Here is a 13,654-nt window from a genome sequence, read left to right as displayed (position 1 = left end):
GATGACATTGCACTGAGCTTCAGGGCGCCAACCATTTCTGCAGGTTGAGACACCATGCATGAATGGAACTGAAACAGTGTCGGACTGGGACACCAGGGGCCCACCCAAAAACCTTAGACCAGGGCCCCAACAAAGAATCATAGATCAGGGGCCCATTTTCAGAACTATTATTTTTCTTCTCCTCAACCTCTAATCTCCTAGTCTCTTTTCTTTACATACTTTAATCTATTATCCCATCTATTTAGCCTCTTTGTTCTCAAAGAAATAGGGAATGGTCATGAAATAGGCCAAATGTTTAGCAGTTCAAGGACCCACAAACACCTGGGCCCACCGGGAGTTTTCCTGGTATGCCGGTGGGCCAGTCCAACACTGAACTGAAATCACAGTATTCAGAAATGTTCAGGTTTATTTATTATAAGAAGCAGAGTTTTAAAAGCCTCTGCACGCATAAACTTCCTTAATATTAACAAAGCCTCCAATCAGACACACCCTGGTAATGTAACAGATAAGGATTCCTGTGGCTCTTTATGACACTCTCCAACCATGGAGAACTTCTCACCATCTATCTTATGACCAAGTCACAACACATTAGACCAATGATCCCCAAACAATGGCTCTTGAGCAACATGTTGCTCTCCTACTGATGTTGCTCCCAGTGACCTCATAGTAAATGCCCACTTTGGAATTCCTGACTTAAATATGGAGGCATATATACTCCTGCAGGCCAGCAGTCCAAATGGGTCTATCAATTAATGTACCATATTTGGCATCACCAAGGAAATGTTTTCTTCCTTGTATGGCTCTCAGTTTTTACATATGAGTGTGGCTCATGGGTACAAAGGGTTGGGAACACTTGCATTAGACCTGTTGGTTGAGAGTGGTGTTTGGGGAGCTACCTGCTAGACATCCTGGGTAAACTACTCCATATTGGTTCATCCTCAGTTGATTATAATGAACATTGGCTAAGCATTGTAGCAATGAAGAACCTTCAAAAGTAGCCCAACCCCTGACCAGGTTCAAGTCCCATCTCAACTGTCCCTCTCAAAATAGAAATTGGCCACTGTCTTAGAGGTCAGGTGTGAGTAAATGACCTAATGATGATGGAGCCCCTTGCATGTTTTCTTAAATGGTATTGTCCCAGAATGGAAGCGCTCTATTTGACCAAAAAGTCTACTCTTGAAACCGTGATTCTTGCTCTTTCTGTCCCTTTCTAGACATCTCTCCCTGTTCCACTCCATAATTGTCTAAGCTCCTCATCTTCCATCAAGTTAAATAATATTAAATTGTATGGATACAGCAAAACTCAATAACAAAACAAAACACCCTACCATCATAATAACTGTTAACAGTTGGACAAAAAGTATCCCAAACCCAATGCTTCGCACTTCAAAGAGACTGGAAAATTCTAGAGATCCAAAGAAACCCTTCTCACAAGAACCGAACAGGAATATGTAGGAGGTTTAAGTGAATACTTTTGTGTTTCTTTTAAAAAGCACTGGCCTTTTAAACTTTTTTTACCAGACGCCAGCGCTATAGGCAAGGTGCACGGGTTCAAGCACCTTCCTTTATGATATTGCCCTTGAATAGAATTAGGTTTTTATAGCCCAGCAGAATGAATACAAACAGCACTCGCTCTCAGGGAACTAATATTTACATACAAATTTCTAAAAGGACTGTGATCGTATTTGCTCAGACCCAACAGATATAATTTAATATTAAAGTTATTAAGAAACGTCTCTAAACGTTTCCCCCGGGGCATATTTATAAAGCTGAAGAAAATGCTGTGCATAAAGCGAGGATTAAATGTTGACATAAAAAAATGATGATTTATTTATAACACTTTATTATAGTCTGCATATAGTGATGCAAAGCATTCATCTGTGTATTTATAATGAGCCCTAAATTAACCTGACAACCCCCTCCCTTCTCCAAGTTGCAACCATTGAGCAGCTCATTATCGGGGACTAGTGGGGGGACTGGTAATTAATTTTATCAGCCCCTTTGAAGTTCTTTTGGATAAGGATGTGACAAGAAGTCATCATAGTTGAGTTTTCTTACCTTAATGTTATTGAATGGATGACAGCAGCGTGTCGATTTCGGATTTGGATCCTCGCGCTCGTTGTCTGCGCTTGTGGTCATGGTGATCTCTCGGTATATCCCTGTGAGTAGAGCAAGGGAAGATTAGACAATGACAATATAAAGGATGTTTACCAAGCTTGTTAGTTACTACTGAGAGACTGTGAGTGTGAGAAATACAATAGATAAGATATGTCTTCCCATGGCCGACCTGCAGGAGGCACGGCAATGTTTAGGTTTATTTGCATTGAATATTGGAACCTATTTGAATCAGTCATCAGTAACTGTTTTGATTTGACCCATTTGTTTCTGATACCTAAGCACACAATTATTCTACTTACTCCCAATGAAGTATTGGCGTCTTCAACAGGTTCTTGTATGGGATTTGCCATTCTCTCTTCTTTGTATTCTTCTGAATGTTTTTGTAGAACAGGATTTACAACCTCCAGATTTCTCTTTATTAACCATCACTTCCCTTACATCTTACAGTCTAATTTATTTATGTTTTTTTTTCTTCTCCCTTTATAACTCTCTTTTATAAATTCCCATTATCATTCTGCACAGTCTGACTATAACAGAAGGAACTAGAAAAGGGTTTACCTTTTTACTGAAGAACATATACATGTATGTGTACAAAGCAGTGCAACAGTCACCCTGCTATAGTTCCAGGGGTACCCAGGGCACAAATAAACACTCACCCAAAATCTCCCCCTAACTGACCTTTAGACTGGGCCCCCTTAGCTCATAACAAGGTTACAGATATACAGAAACATTGGGGTGTCACCCTGCTATAGTTCCAGGGGTACCCAGGGCACAAATAAACACTCACCCCAAATCTCCCCCTAATTGACCTTCAGACTGGGCCCCCTTAGCTCATAACAAGGTTACAGATATATAGAAACATTGGGGTAACAGTCACCCTGCTATAGTTCCAGGGGTACCCAGGGCACAAATAAACACTCACCCCAAATCTCCCCCTAACTGACCTTCAGACTGGGCCCCCTTAGCTCATAACAAGGTTACAGATATATAGAAACATTGGAGTATCACCCTGCTATAGTTCCAGGGGTAGCCAGGGTACAAATAAGCAGTCACTCCAAATCTCCCCCTAACTGACCTTCAGACTGGGCCCCCTTAGCTCATAACAAGGTTACAGATATATAGAAACATTGGGGTAACAGTCACGCTGCTATAGTTCCAGGGGTACCCAGGGTATAAATAAGCACTCACCCCAAATCTCCCCCTAACTGACCTTCAGACTGGGTCCCCTTAGCTCATAACAAGGTTACAGATATATAGAAACATTGGGGTAACAGTCACCCTGCTATAGTTCCAGGGGTACCCAGGGTACAAATAAACACTCACCCCAAATCTCCCCCTAACTGACCTTCAGACTGGGCCCCTTAGCTCATAACAAGGTTACAGATATATAGAAACATTGGGTTGACAGTCACCCCAGTATAAAGAATATATATATTGTAATTAAAATAATAGGCAAAAAGTTCATCACAAGGCCCATTTCTTACACTGATGCAGAGGAAGGTGCTATATTGCTGCTTTAAACCTCCACAGTACTCAGTAGCCCAGGATTATCTAAATTCTAGAAAACAGATAAAAATGACTGGTCTCAAAGGTGCTTTGCTGACTTGTTTCTTATCTAACAATGAAGTTGTGTAAATCTCAGCACTGAGTTTTATTCATTATCAACTGTGAAATATTGACCCTAGACAAGGTTTCATCATAAAACTGATGAACTGGTGTCAGATTTACGGTACAATAAAGGCTCTGGGGAGAATAAACCTGTTTATATGGAGTTTGAGAGCAGACAGTTTGTACTGAGAGGATTGGTCCAGTTGTTCTGAGAAACAAAAGTCTTGCAGCTGTTGTTTCTGGAGTTCTCAGATTTTTCAGGTACAAAATATCACATGATCCAATTGCACTCAGATTTCCTACAGTTTATTCATATAGTTAAATAGGACATTAGGACAAGATGGAGGCAGTGAGACAAGATTGAGAGACTAAAACCCAATGGTGACTGTAGGATAAGATGGTGTCAACAGGGCAAGATGAGACAGTAGAGTTATTTGGTTAGAGAAGAACTAGATTGAGACACTATGGTAATATGAAGACTGTTGTGCAAGATGGAGTCATACAACAAGAGAGAGACAGTAGGACAAGATGAAGACAGAAGGACAAGATGGAGAAGGTAGAGTGAGATGGAGACAGTAGGACAAGATGAAGACAGTAGGACAAGATGGAGACAGTAGAGTGAGATGGAGACAGTAGGACAAGATGAAGACAGTAGGACAAGATGGAGACAGTAGGACAAGATGGAGATAGTAGGACATAATGGTGTCAACAGGACAAGATGAGGCAGTAGGGCTATATGGTCAGAGAAGAACAAAAATGAGACACTAAGGTAAGATGAAGACTGTAGGGCAAGATGGAGTCATAAGACAAGATGGAGACCGTAGAGTAACATTGGTACAGTAGGAAATGGTGATGAGACAGGAGGGCTATTTGGTGCTGGTGGACCCCATTACAACTACAGGTGGCTAGTGGCCAATAAGATGACTCTTAGCAGTCATTTAAGTGAAATAATTCCATATCACAATGAAAGTGTCCGTTCCCTGTGTGGTCGCCCTCCTGTACTATTACACAGCACATCTGATCCATTTCTAATTACACTGGGGATCAGCATGGAAGTTACAAACAAATTGCTCAGACCACAGTGGAGCTTCTGTTCCCAGATGTTGAGCAATTGGCAGAGACAAAGAGAACAAAATGTTTCTTTAATAAAAGGTAGAAAGTCTTAGAACATTAATAAAAGTGTGGCACTAATTAATAATGTAATATATATATCAGTTCAACAGATTGCAGCGTGTATGTAAATATGGAACAATTCAATTGGATTGGATTATGGGAATAGAATGAGTTTTTATATAAGGCCAGAAAGGCCAATCTCTTGTAACTGAAATTATTTTATAAAGGGTTTTAATACCTGTTATAATATAAATACCCTTTATATTAAATGTAAAGTTCTCTTCAAGCTGAACCTGAAAGTACTGCAGAAATATAAAACAAATTGTCACTTTTGCTGGGGGATTGTATACCCTATTAACTGTAGATCTGTGCAGCCATGTGGACAGAATGATCTGTTATACAGATAGCTAGAATCTCAGCTGCCATAAAGCAGGACAGGACTGCTGCTTGCAATGGGGATCAGAGAGGATCTGTGCAGCCACTGGGACAGAATGTTCTGTTATACAGATAGCTAGAATCTCAACTGCCATAAAGCAGGACAGGACTGTTGCTTACAATGGGGATCAGATAGGATCTGTGCAGCCACTGGGACAGAATGCTCTGTTATACAGATAGCTAGAATCTCAGCTGCCATAAAGCAGGACAGGACTGCTGCTTACAATGGGGATCAGATAGGATCTGTGCAGCCACTGGGACAGAATGTTCTGTTATACAGATCCATGTGCCAAGGGGGCAGATAAAATAACAATCTTACCGGCTGGTCACTCAGTGGCTCATTAATCAGAGTGAGGAGACCAGAGGCAGCAGCTCCTCTTATGAAAGGTCCCAGCTCTGTCTTTGTCATTTCTTTGAGGATTTGTAACCTTAAGACAGAGACTAAACCAGACCCACCACATTCATACCTACATTCTCCAGTGCATCCCTCCCCTCCCCGGGACACAAGCCGATGGCTGGGAGAGGGGACATGGTCAATGTGTGACTGTTATGAACATTAATGTATCAAATGGCTGGAGATTTGGTGCCTGGGACTAATAAATCTGAATATGTCATTTAAGCAAAGGAACAAAGGAAAGTGCTGAGTTGCACACACGGAATTAAATGACAGTCACACCAAGTCGGCAGTTGGATTCATGGCTCTACAGTGAGGAGGGGGCAGGTTTTTAAAGGTTCAAGCCAGGGAGAGGTGATTCCATTGTTATGGTGATAGGGGCAGTTTATCTTATGCAGATTGCATCTCTGGAACTAATCAGCCAAAGGGAAAGACTCCCATTCTGGGGAATAAAAATGAAACTGATATAAAGAGAACAAAGCAAAGTTGTACAATGAGAGGGAAACTAAAGGAACATAATCAATGTGGTCGCACAGCTCCGTGCTCAGGTGAGCGGGTAATGAATGGCCTGCGACTCCAACAATCCCAACACCATCAATAAATTCTATACCTGACCCAATATAAAGGTTACCTTGATAGTATAATGTCCAAAATAATAAAGTATTTGAATCCACAAACCATGTGCAATGTTGTCTGCTGCTCAATCAAACTGTGCTCTGGTTTCGCCACTTTCAGAAGATGTATCATGTAGGAATAAAGGTTCACTGGAGAGAAGTATTTTCAAGTTGCCTTGTAACCTTAAAGGGATACTGTCATGGGAAAAAAACATTTTTCAAAATGAATCGGTTAATAGTGCTGCTCCAGCAGAATTCTGCACTGAAATCCATTTCTCAAAAGAGCAAACAGATTTTTTTATATTCAATTTTGAAATCTGACATGGGGCTAGACATATTGTCAATTTCCCAGCTGCCCCAAGTCATGTGACTTGTGCTCTAATAAACTTCAATCACTCTTTACTGCTGTACTGCAAGTTGGAGTGATATCACCCCCCTCCCTTTTTCCCCCCCCAGCAGCCAAACAAAAGAACAATGGGAAGGTAACCAGATAACAGCTCCCTAAGGGCTAGTCCACACGGGAGATAGCCACGCGTTTGCGTCGCGGCGACAAAGCGCCGCGCCCAGTCGCCGCGACCGGCGCAGGCGATAGTTTTGTATGGGCGCCTATGTAAAAACGCCTGTGCTAACCACACGAGGCGATGCGCTTTTCAACAGTCGCCTGAAAAAGCCTGGCGAGGCATTTTCAGGCGACTGTTGAAAAGCGCATCGCCTCGTGTGGTTAGCACAGGCGTTTTTACATAGGCGCCCATACAAAACTGTCGCCTGTGCTGGTCGCGGGCGACTGGCGCGGCGCTTTGTCGCCGCGACCGCAACGCGTGGCTATCTCCCCGTGTGGAATAGCCCTAACACAAGATAACAGCTGCCTGGTAGATCTAAGAACAACACTCAATAGTAAAAACCCATGTCCCACTGAGACACATTCAGTTACATTGAGAAGGAAAAAAAGCATTTCTCTCCTAAAGTGGAGGCACAAGTCACATGACTTGGGGCAGCTGGGAAATTGACAAAATGTCTAGCCCCATGTCAGATTTCAAAATTGAATATAAAAAAATCAGTTTGCTCTTTTGAGAAATGGATTTCAGTGCAGAATTCTGTTGGAGTAGCACTATTATCTGATATGTTTTGAAAAAAACATGTTTTCCGATGACAGTATCCCTTTAAATAAATCACTGGAAAATACTGCTCTCCAGTGAACCTTTATTGCTACCTTGATATTATACCTGGATTCTATCTAATGAAAATGCCATATGGTATTTTTAAAAGATATTTTTGTCCACGAGTAGGAGGTTTTTTAAGAGTAACATAAAGTTCTTCACATTCCAGTTAGGTTTTATGGTTGTTACCTAAGGTGTTTTATAACAGGTCAGGATAACAGGATCATGGGATACATATGACAATGGGATCACTAAACCTGTAGACCCAAGGCTTTTCAGTTCAAGCCTCACTTGAATGTCAACCTTTTGGTCTTCATTCCCTCAACCCATGAAATTACTATAAATATAGGAAAATTTTGGCATATCAATCATTCAGTCATAGAATATTAAGGGCAGCAAATGCATATTCACCCCTAATATCACCCTAACTGTCCTCCAAGTTGGGCTTTCAAGTCTATCTAGGAGAGCAAAAGTCATTCTCTATATAACTGGACTTCAGGCTGAGCCTCTCTGTCACTACCTCCAGAGGGTACAGACCCAAGTTTGGGGACCTTCATGGAAGCTAGTCTAAACAGGAGCCAGTCTGTAGAGGGATTAATAGGAGCACGCCTATATAGGAGCTAAAGCTCTAAACAGGAGCCAGTCTGTAGAGGGATTAATAGGAGCAAGCCTATATAGGAGCTAATGGGAGCATGGGAGCATGCTTGTATAGGACCTGATGGGGGAAAATCTGTAAAGGGGTCAGGAGGATCAATTCTATAGAGATGCCCTTGTAAGAAAGGCTGTACACTAGCCAATGGGAAAAAAAATGTACATAATCCAATGGGGACAAGTCTATAGAGGGGCCCATGGATGCATGACATTCATTGACCAATGGAAGGAATCCTGTACAGAAACCAATGAAAGGTAAATGGTAACAAACATGGGCTTGTAGAGAGCTCATTTGACCAGGTTTTGAACATGACAAGATCATTCAAGGCTCACAAAATTCCCCACACCATATGCACCTACGTGAATTATATCCAGTGCACCTATTCAGAAGAAATCATGGCAAAATTGTCTGTATTTTCATTTCACATAATTCTCAAAGGCTGCAATGAAGGTTGGATCAGCGCAGCTCACACACAATGGTGGTGTATTTCATTAACCAATTGATTTCTTTCCAGATTAAAGAAGAAAATGATGTAAATGTTCCTAATCAGTTGACTGAAAGGCCATGTGGGTAAGATTAACTCCCCAGGGGTTCCCAAAACACAATCCCCCACAGTAAATAGAGAAAAATCATGTCAGCCCAAAGGGATTTTCCTTGAGTGATCACCCACCCTCATCCATTGTGTTCCTTTCATTGAATGCTGACTGCCTAGTAGTAATAGAGACAAAGAGGAATTCCATTAGTGTCAATAGATCAATGACAGCAGTTACTGTTTGTTTGGTACATACAGGGTCGGATTACCCATCAGTGGAATGATGTTCAGCCAAGAGGTGTTGGATTCTAGCTACCCAACCACATGGATATAGTCTGATTGACTCAATGAGTCAATAGATTATTGGTCCATATGGACTATGGCTGTCTTTAGATAGTATCATCTCGAAAGGTCTTCTAACTGACCCATGTGATTTGGCTCTTGACCTGAATGCACATAAATCGTTCAAACTGAACTGATAGCTGTTGGTGACTTGCCAAAGAGGGTGGACTATAAGCATATGGTCAACTGAAGGGACTCTGTACATGATAGATTTGGTTTTCTAGTTTGAAAGTTCTTGGCTAAAGCTGACCATTCATAGAACTATATTCTTTCCGATTTGGTCCTCCATGTAATGATAAACCCAAGAGTGATGAGCCATTGATGGGATTGTGGTCTTCCAAACTATCAACATCTAGTTATCTATGGACACCTTCAATTGTCCAAATATTGTGAATGACCACAATCTGATATAATCTGAGATAATCATTCAGAACAAGCAACCCAACTTGTACAAGGAACCCTAACCTGTTACCTTAAGTGCCATTGGGCATTATGTGTAGTGTGTGATGGAATGGATACTGCCTGTTCTGCATCTATTTACCCTACATAAATTGTATAGCACTAGGTTGATGCTTAATATATTATCTGGCCAAAAATATCCCAACCTAGATTTTTGGTCTTCCAGATACCTGTCCTAAAAACACATGTTCTCAGATGCAGCAGTTTTGTGTGTCCAATGACCAGCCTCAATGCCAAGCTTTGGATGACGTGGTGTAAAGTTTGCTGCCATTAGACCCTGAAGCAGTGGAAAAGTGTCCTCTGTAGGGTTATATGGCTTCTCACCATTTGATGCAAATGTCTGGTTCTGGAGGATGCCAGAAGTCAGTACCAGCCTAAAAGCATAATAACAAGTTCGGTGGTGGAGGAATAAAGGGCTGGGGCTGTTTGTGTCCCTGGTTCTAGTAAAACCTTAAGGTTACAGGGTACAATGCCCTTCCTTACAAGAAAACTCATGAACAGGCTAAACTAAAATAAATGTTGTTCTGTAAACATGTGCAAAAAGGAAGCCCTCACGCGTTTCATGTCTTCTGGCATTTACTTATGGGCTAATAACAGGAAGTTCCTAGCTGAGATTTAAAGGCAAAACCACAAATGGGAACAAAGAAGAGCCTAGAGTTCCAGTTTAAAGAGAATTAGTCACTGCTCTGCAGTATTTTGCAACCGCTGTTGTGTTTAGTAATGAGCCGTCATGCTCTGGGAGATTTTATGAGCCTGTCCTGAACCCCGTCTTCAATGGAAACACTTGACTTTAATGCCCCCACATTTTCTTTGTTATTTCATTGGTTTTGTTGTTTTGTGTTTTAGCAACGAATCCCCTTCCAGTTAGGGCTCGCTCCAGTTATTTACAGGATTGTATGCCCTGGTTTTATCTCAGGGGATTGAAAATCATATTTAAGGGAAATCAGGATGGTGGGTGGGAAGAAGGAGACCATGGGGTCACTGTGTTCTGTTGAATGAGCCAGTGGGCCGCCCAAAAGTCAACACTGTATGGCCTTGTGTGTGTTTTGGTGCAAAGATGTGTAATGCTAATCTGGGCTTTTCAGACCACAGATAGTTAATGTCCAGCTAATGGTAATGAGCATGGGTTACATTGGACTCACACATCAGGAGCAGGGCCTTTGTTAAGTGGAAGTATCCCAAATAGGTGTAGTGGAACTACAACACACAGGCTATTGTACATAAAATAGGTAAGATATTGGACGCCAGGCGGTTCTTATGATGAAAACAGAGTGGATGGTTTATTGTACAAAGAGCAAAATACAAGTGACCACAGGTTTAACAAATCACAGAGGAGGGCGGATAGAGGAGGATGATACAGCAAATCACAGATGTCACTCCCATAAGTCAAATAGTCAAGTGTACATCAATTCCCTCAGGCAATACACCTTTAAGTGTTCCTGATCTCATCCAGTGGAGTAGTTAGGGAGAAGAAGTCTAGCCTAACACCCTATCCGCTGTGGTCCCTTCACTAAAGGCAAACAAGGAAGCCTTGTGGGAAGCTACTCCCTGCTATTATCCTTGATGGAGCACACAACTGCTCTTTCTATATAATCTGTCTATCTCACTCTCAGGAAGTGGTCATTACACTCTTTGGCCAAAAACTACTGGTTATGCAAATAAAGGAGAAGGGTAGGGATTTAAAGCTATAGGAGCCTTGAAGATCCTATAGGTCCCTACATATGCATGCTCATGGGTTTCTGCACCAAAATCCACATTGTGGGGCTGCACCCCATCTGGCACAGTGACTCCTTAGCACACACAGGAGCCAGTGATTGGCTGATTTTCGGGCTGCATTTATACTGAGCTGTATATATATATTAAGATCACAAAGGGAGCTGTTGGTTGCAAAATCCATCTATACTCCCCAGAGTCGGACTGGAGGTCCAGGGCCACTGGATATACCCCCTCAGGGTAGGGATGGATTCTGTCTAGATTTCACCCGGGCAGCCCTGTTTTTGGCTGTCCGGGTGAAAACTGTCTCGATTTCCAAACCATTGACGTTTATGACATGGCAATCAGCCAATTGCTGTCATCAGCCCCACCCCTGTTGTCATCTGCCCCACCCCTTAAGGCCCAGTTCCGCCACCAACATCATCCACCCTCCCCCCCCCGACATCATTCACCCACCCACGCGACATCATCAACCAGTCCCCAAAGTCATCCGCCCACCCCCTGCCCCACAAGAGCTGGGGCCCACCAGGTTTTTCTTCCAGCTGTTCCACCAGCCCGGTCTGACCCTGATAGTCCCAACCACTGCTAAGCCAATAAGCTTTTCCACTCTGTCCCAATAACATCCAAAAATAGTCTCATCATACATTACTCATAGAGAGGATCATTAGGACCCTAATTCATTTCTAGTGGGGGGGGGGGGCAGCAGCCAGTATGTGACTTTGCATCAGTAACAGATTTCTATTACAAGGTTTTCAGAGATGTAAAGAAACCTTTATAATGTTCATTTAAGGCCCAATAACTTCATTCTGAACCAATGTTCCTTTTTCTAAACTGTTTATAGCAAAGCCCATATGCTCTAATGGAATCAGTGCAGCTTTTTAGCTGGAACCGACAGAACCCAGTCTGCTCTTTTTTTTGGCTTCTCCTGGGGGAAACCAGCAGTTTGTGGTCCGGGCTATAAATGGAATCTAAAAGCAGGATTTTTATAGCTGTAAATCATGCTTCCAAAATGTTGTGGTTCAATAATTCAGACTGTCAAATACGTTTTGCTTGTTGTTTTTGAGTTATTAAATTGTTTATTCACTTAATTACTAAGCTTAACCTCCCCCCCCCGGCCACCCAAGCCTGCTACCTCTCCCTGCCACCTCTCTCTGCCACCTCTTACTGTCACCTCTCCCTGCTACCTCTCCCTGCCACCTCTCTCTGCCACATCTCACTGTCACCTCTCCCTGCCACCTCTCCCTGCCACCTCTCTCTGCCACATCTCACTGTCACCTCTCTCTGCCACCTCTCTCTGCCACCTCTCCCTGCCACCTCTCTCTGCCACCTCTCACTGTCACCTCTCCCTGCCACCTCTCCCTGCCACCTCTCTCTGCCACATCTCACTGTCACCTCTCCCTGCCACCTCTCCCTGCCACATCTCACTGTCACCTCTCTCTGCCACCTCTCCCTGCCACCTCTCTCTGTCATCTCTCCCTGCCACATCTCCCTGCCACCTCTCCCTGCCACCTCTTTCTGCCACCTCTCTCTGCCACCTCTCCCTGCCACCTCTTTCTGCCACCTCTCCCTGCCATCTCTCCCTACCACCTCAGTCTGCCACCTCTCCCTGCCACCTCTCTCTGTCACCTCCCCCTGCCATCTCTCCCTACCACCTCAGTCTGCCACCTCTCTCTACCAGTTCTCTCTGCCAGCTATGCCGCAGCCAAAATTTTTTGAATTTTGGTTTTGAATGATTTGCCTTTCTCTTCTGACTCTTTTCAGCTTTCAAATGGGGGTCACTGACCCCATCTAAAAAAACAAATGCTCTGGAAGGCTACAAGTATTGTTATTGCTACTTTTTATTGCTCATCTTTCTATTCAGGCCTCTCCTGTTCATATTCCAGTATCTTATTCAAATCAGTGCATAGTTGCTATAGGAATTTGGACCCTAGCAACCAAATGGCTGAAATTGCAAACCTGAGAGCTGCTGAATAAAAAGCTAAATAACTCAAAAACCACAAATAATAAAAAATGAAAACCAAATGCAAATGTCTCAGAATATCCCTCTCTACATCATACTGACAGTTAATTTAAAGGTGAACACCCATTTACTCACCCATGACTGTAATCTAGAGAATGTCCTGCTGGAGGCGCTGTACAGGATTATGTTCCTATGGTTGGAGTCCTCATGTCTCCCAGCAGATCAATGTCTTGATGCCTTGAGATATATCCTCCTGCAGAAGAGGCATACGCATATTGTAGACCCTAAAAATGAATAAACAGATGGTTAGAACAGAGATAGATACAAGAATGTATTCAGCCCCCCGTAACTCAATAAAGGATCAGTGTGTGGATATCAATACATTCAAGGTCACCAGAACCCCAACATCTTCAGCCAAGCACCCAGAGACCATGAGCTGTGAATGGGTGAAGCCAGTGATAGTAAATGTCCTCTGGTCCAATTGTTTCAGCAAAACGTAGGATGTAAACGTTAAATTGTGTGAACAAAACAAAAACACTTTCAGCTGAAAATGCAGA

The 13,654-nt window shown here is 42.8% G+C and overlaps 1 protein-coding gene across 3 annotated transcripts in view; it reads right to left on the bottom strand.

Annotated features, from left to right (window-relative positions):
• The window catches only part of slco2b1.L (solute carrier organic anion transporter family member 2B1 L homeolog), a 60,098-nt gene that overhangs the window by 41,352 nt on the left and 5,092 nt on the right, over nt 1-13,654 (bottom strand). For 2 of the 3 annotated variants that reach the window (XM_041581118.1, NM_001096406.1), the window contains 2 exon segments: nt 13,233-13,381; nt 2,059-2,159 (listed from right to left, as the gene is read on the bottom strand). In XM_041581118.1, coding sequence (XP_041437052.1) covers nt 2,059-2,159; nt 13,233-13,236 — 105 coding nt within the window. In that variant the 5' untranslated portion in view covers nt 13,237-13,381. 3 annotated transcript variants of the gene reach the window in all.

This window comes from Xenopus laevis, chromosome 2L, assembly GCF_017654675.1.
Source record: "Xenopus laevis strain J_2021 chromosome 2L, Xenopus_laevis_v10.1, whole genome shotgun sequence".
Classification (NCBI taxonomy): domain Eukaryota; kingdom Metazoa; phylum Chordata; class Amphibia; order Anura; family Pipidae; genus Xenopus; species Xenopus laevis.
Note: the sequence above shows the minus strand (reverse complement) of the source record. Positions and strands in the feature narration are given on the sequence as shown.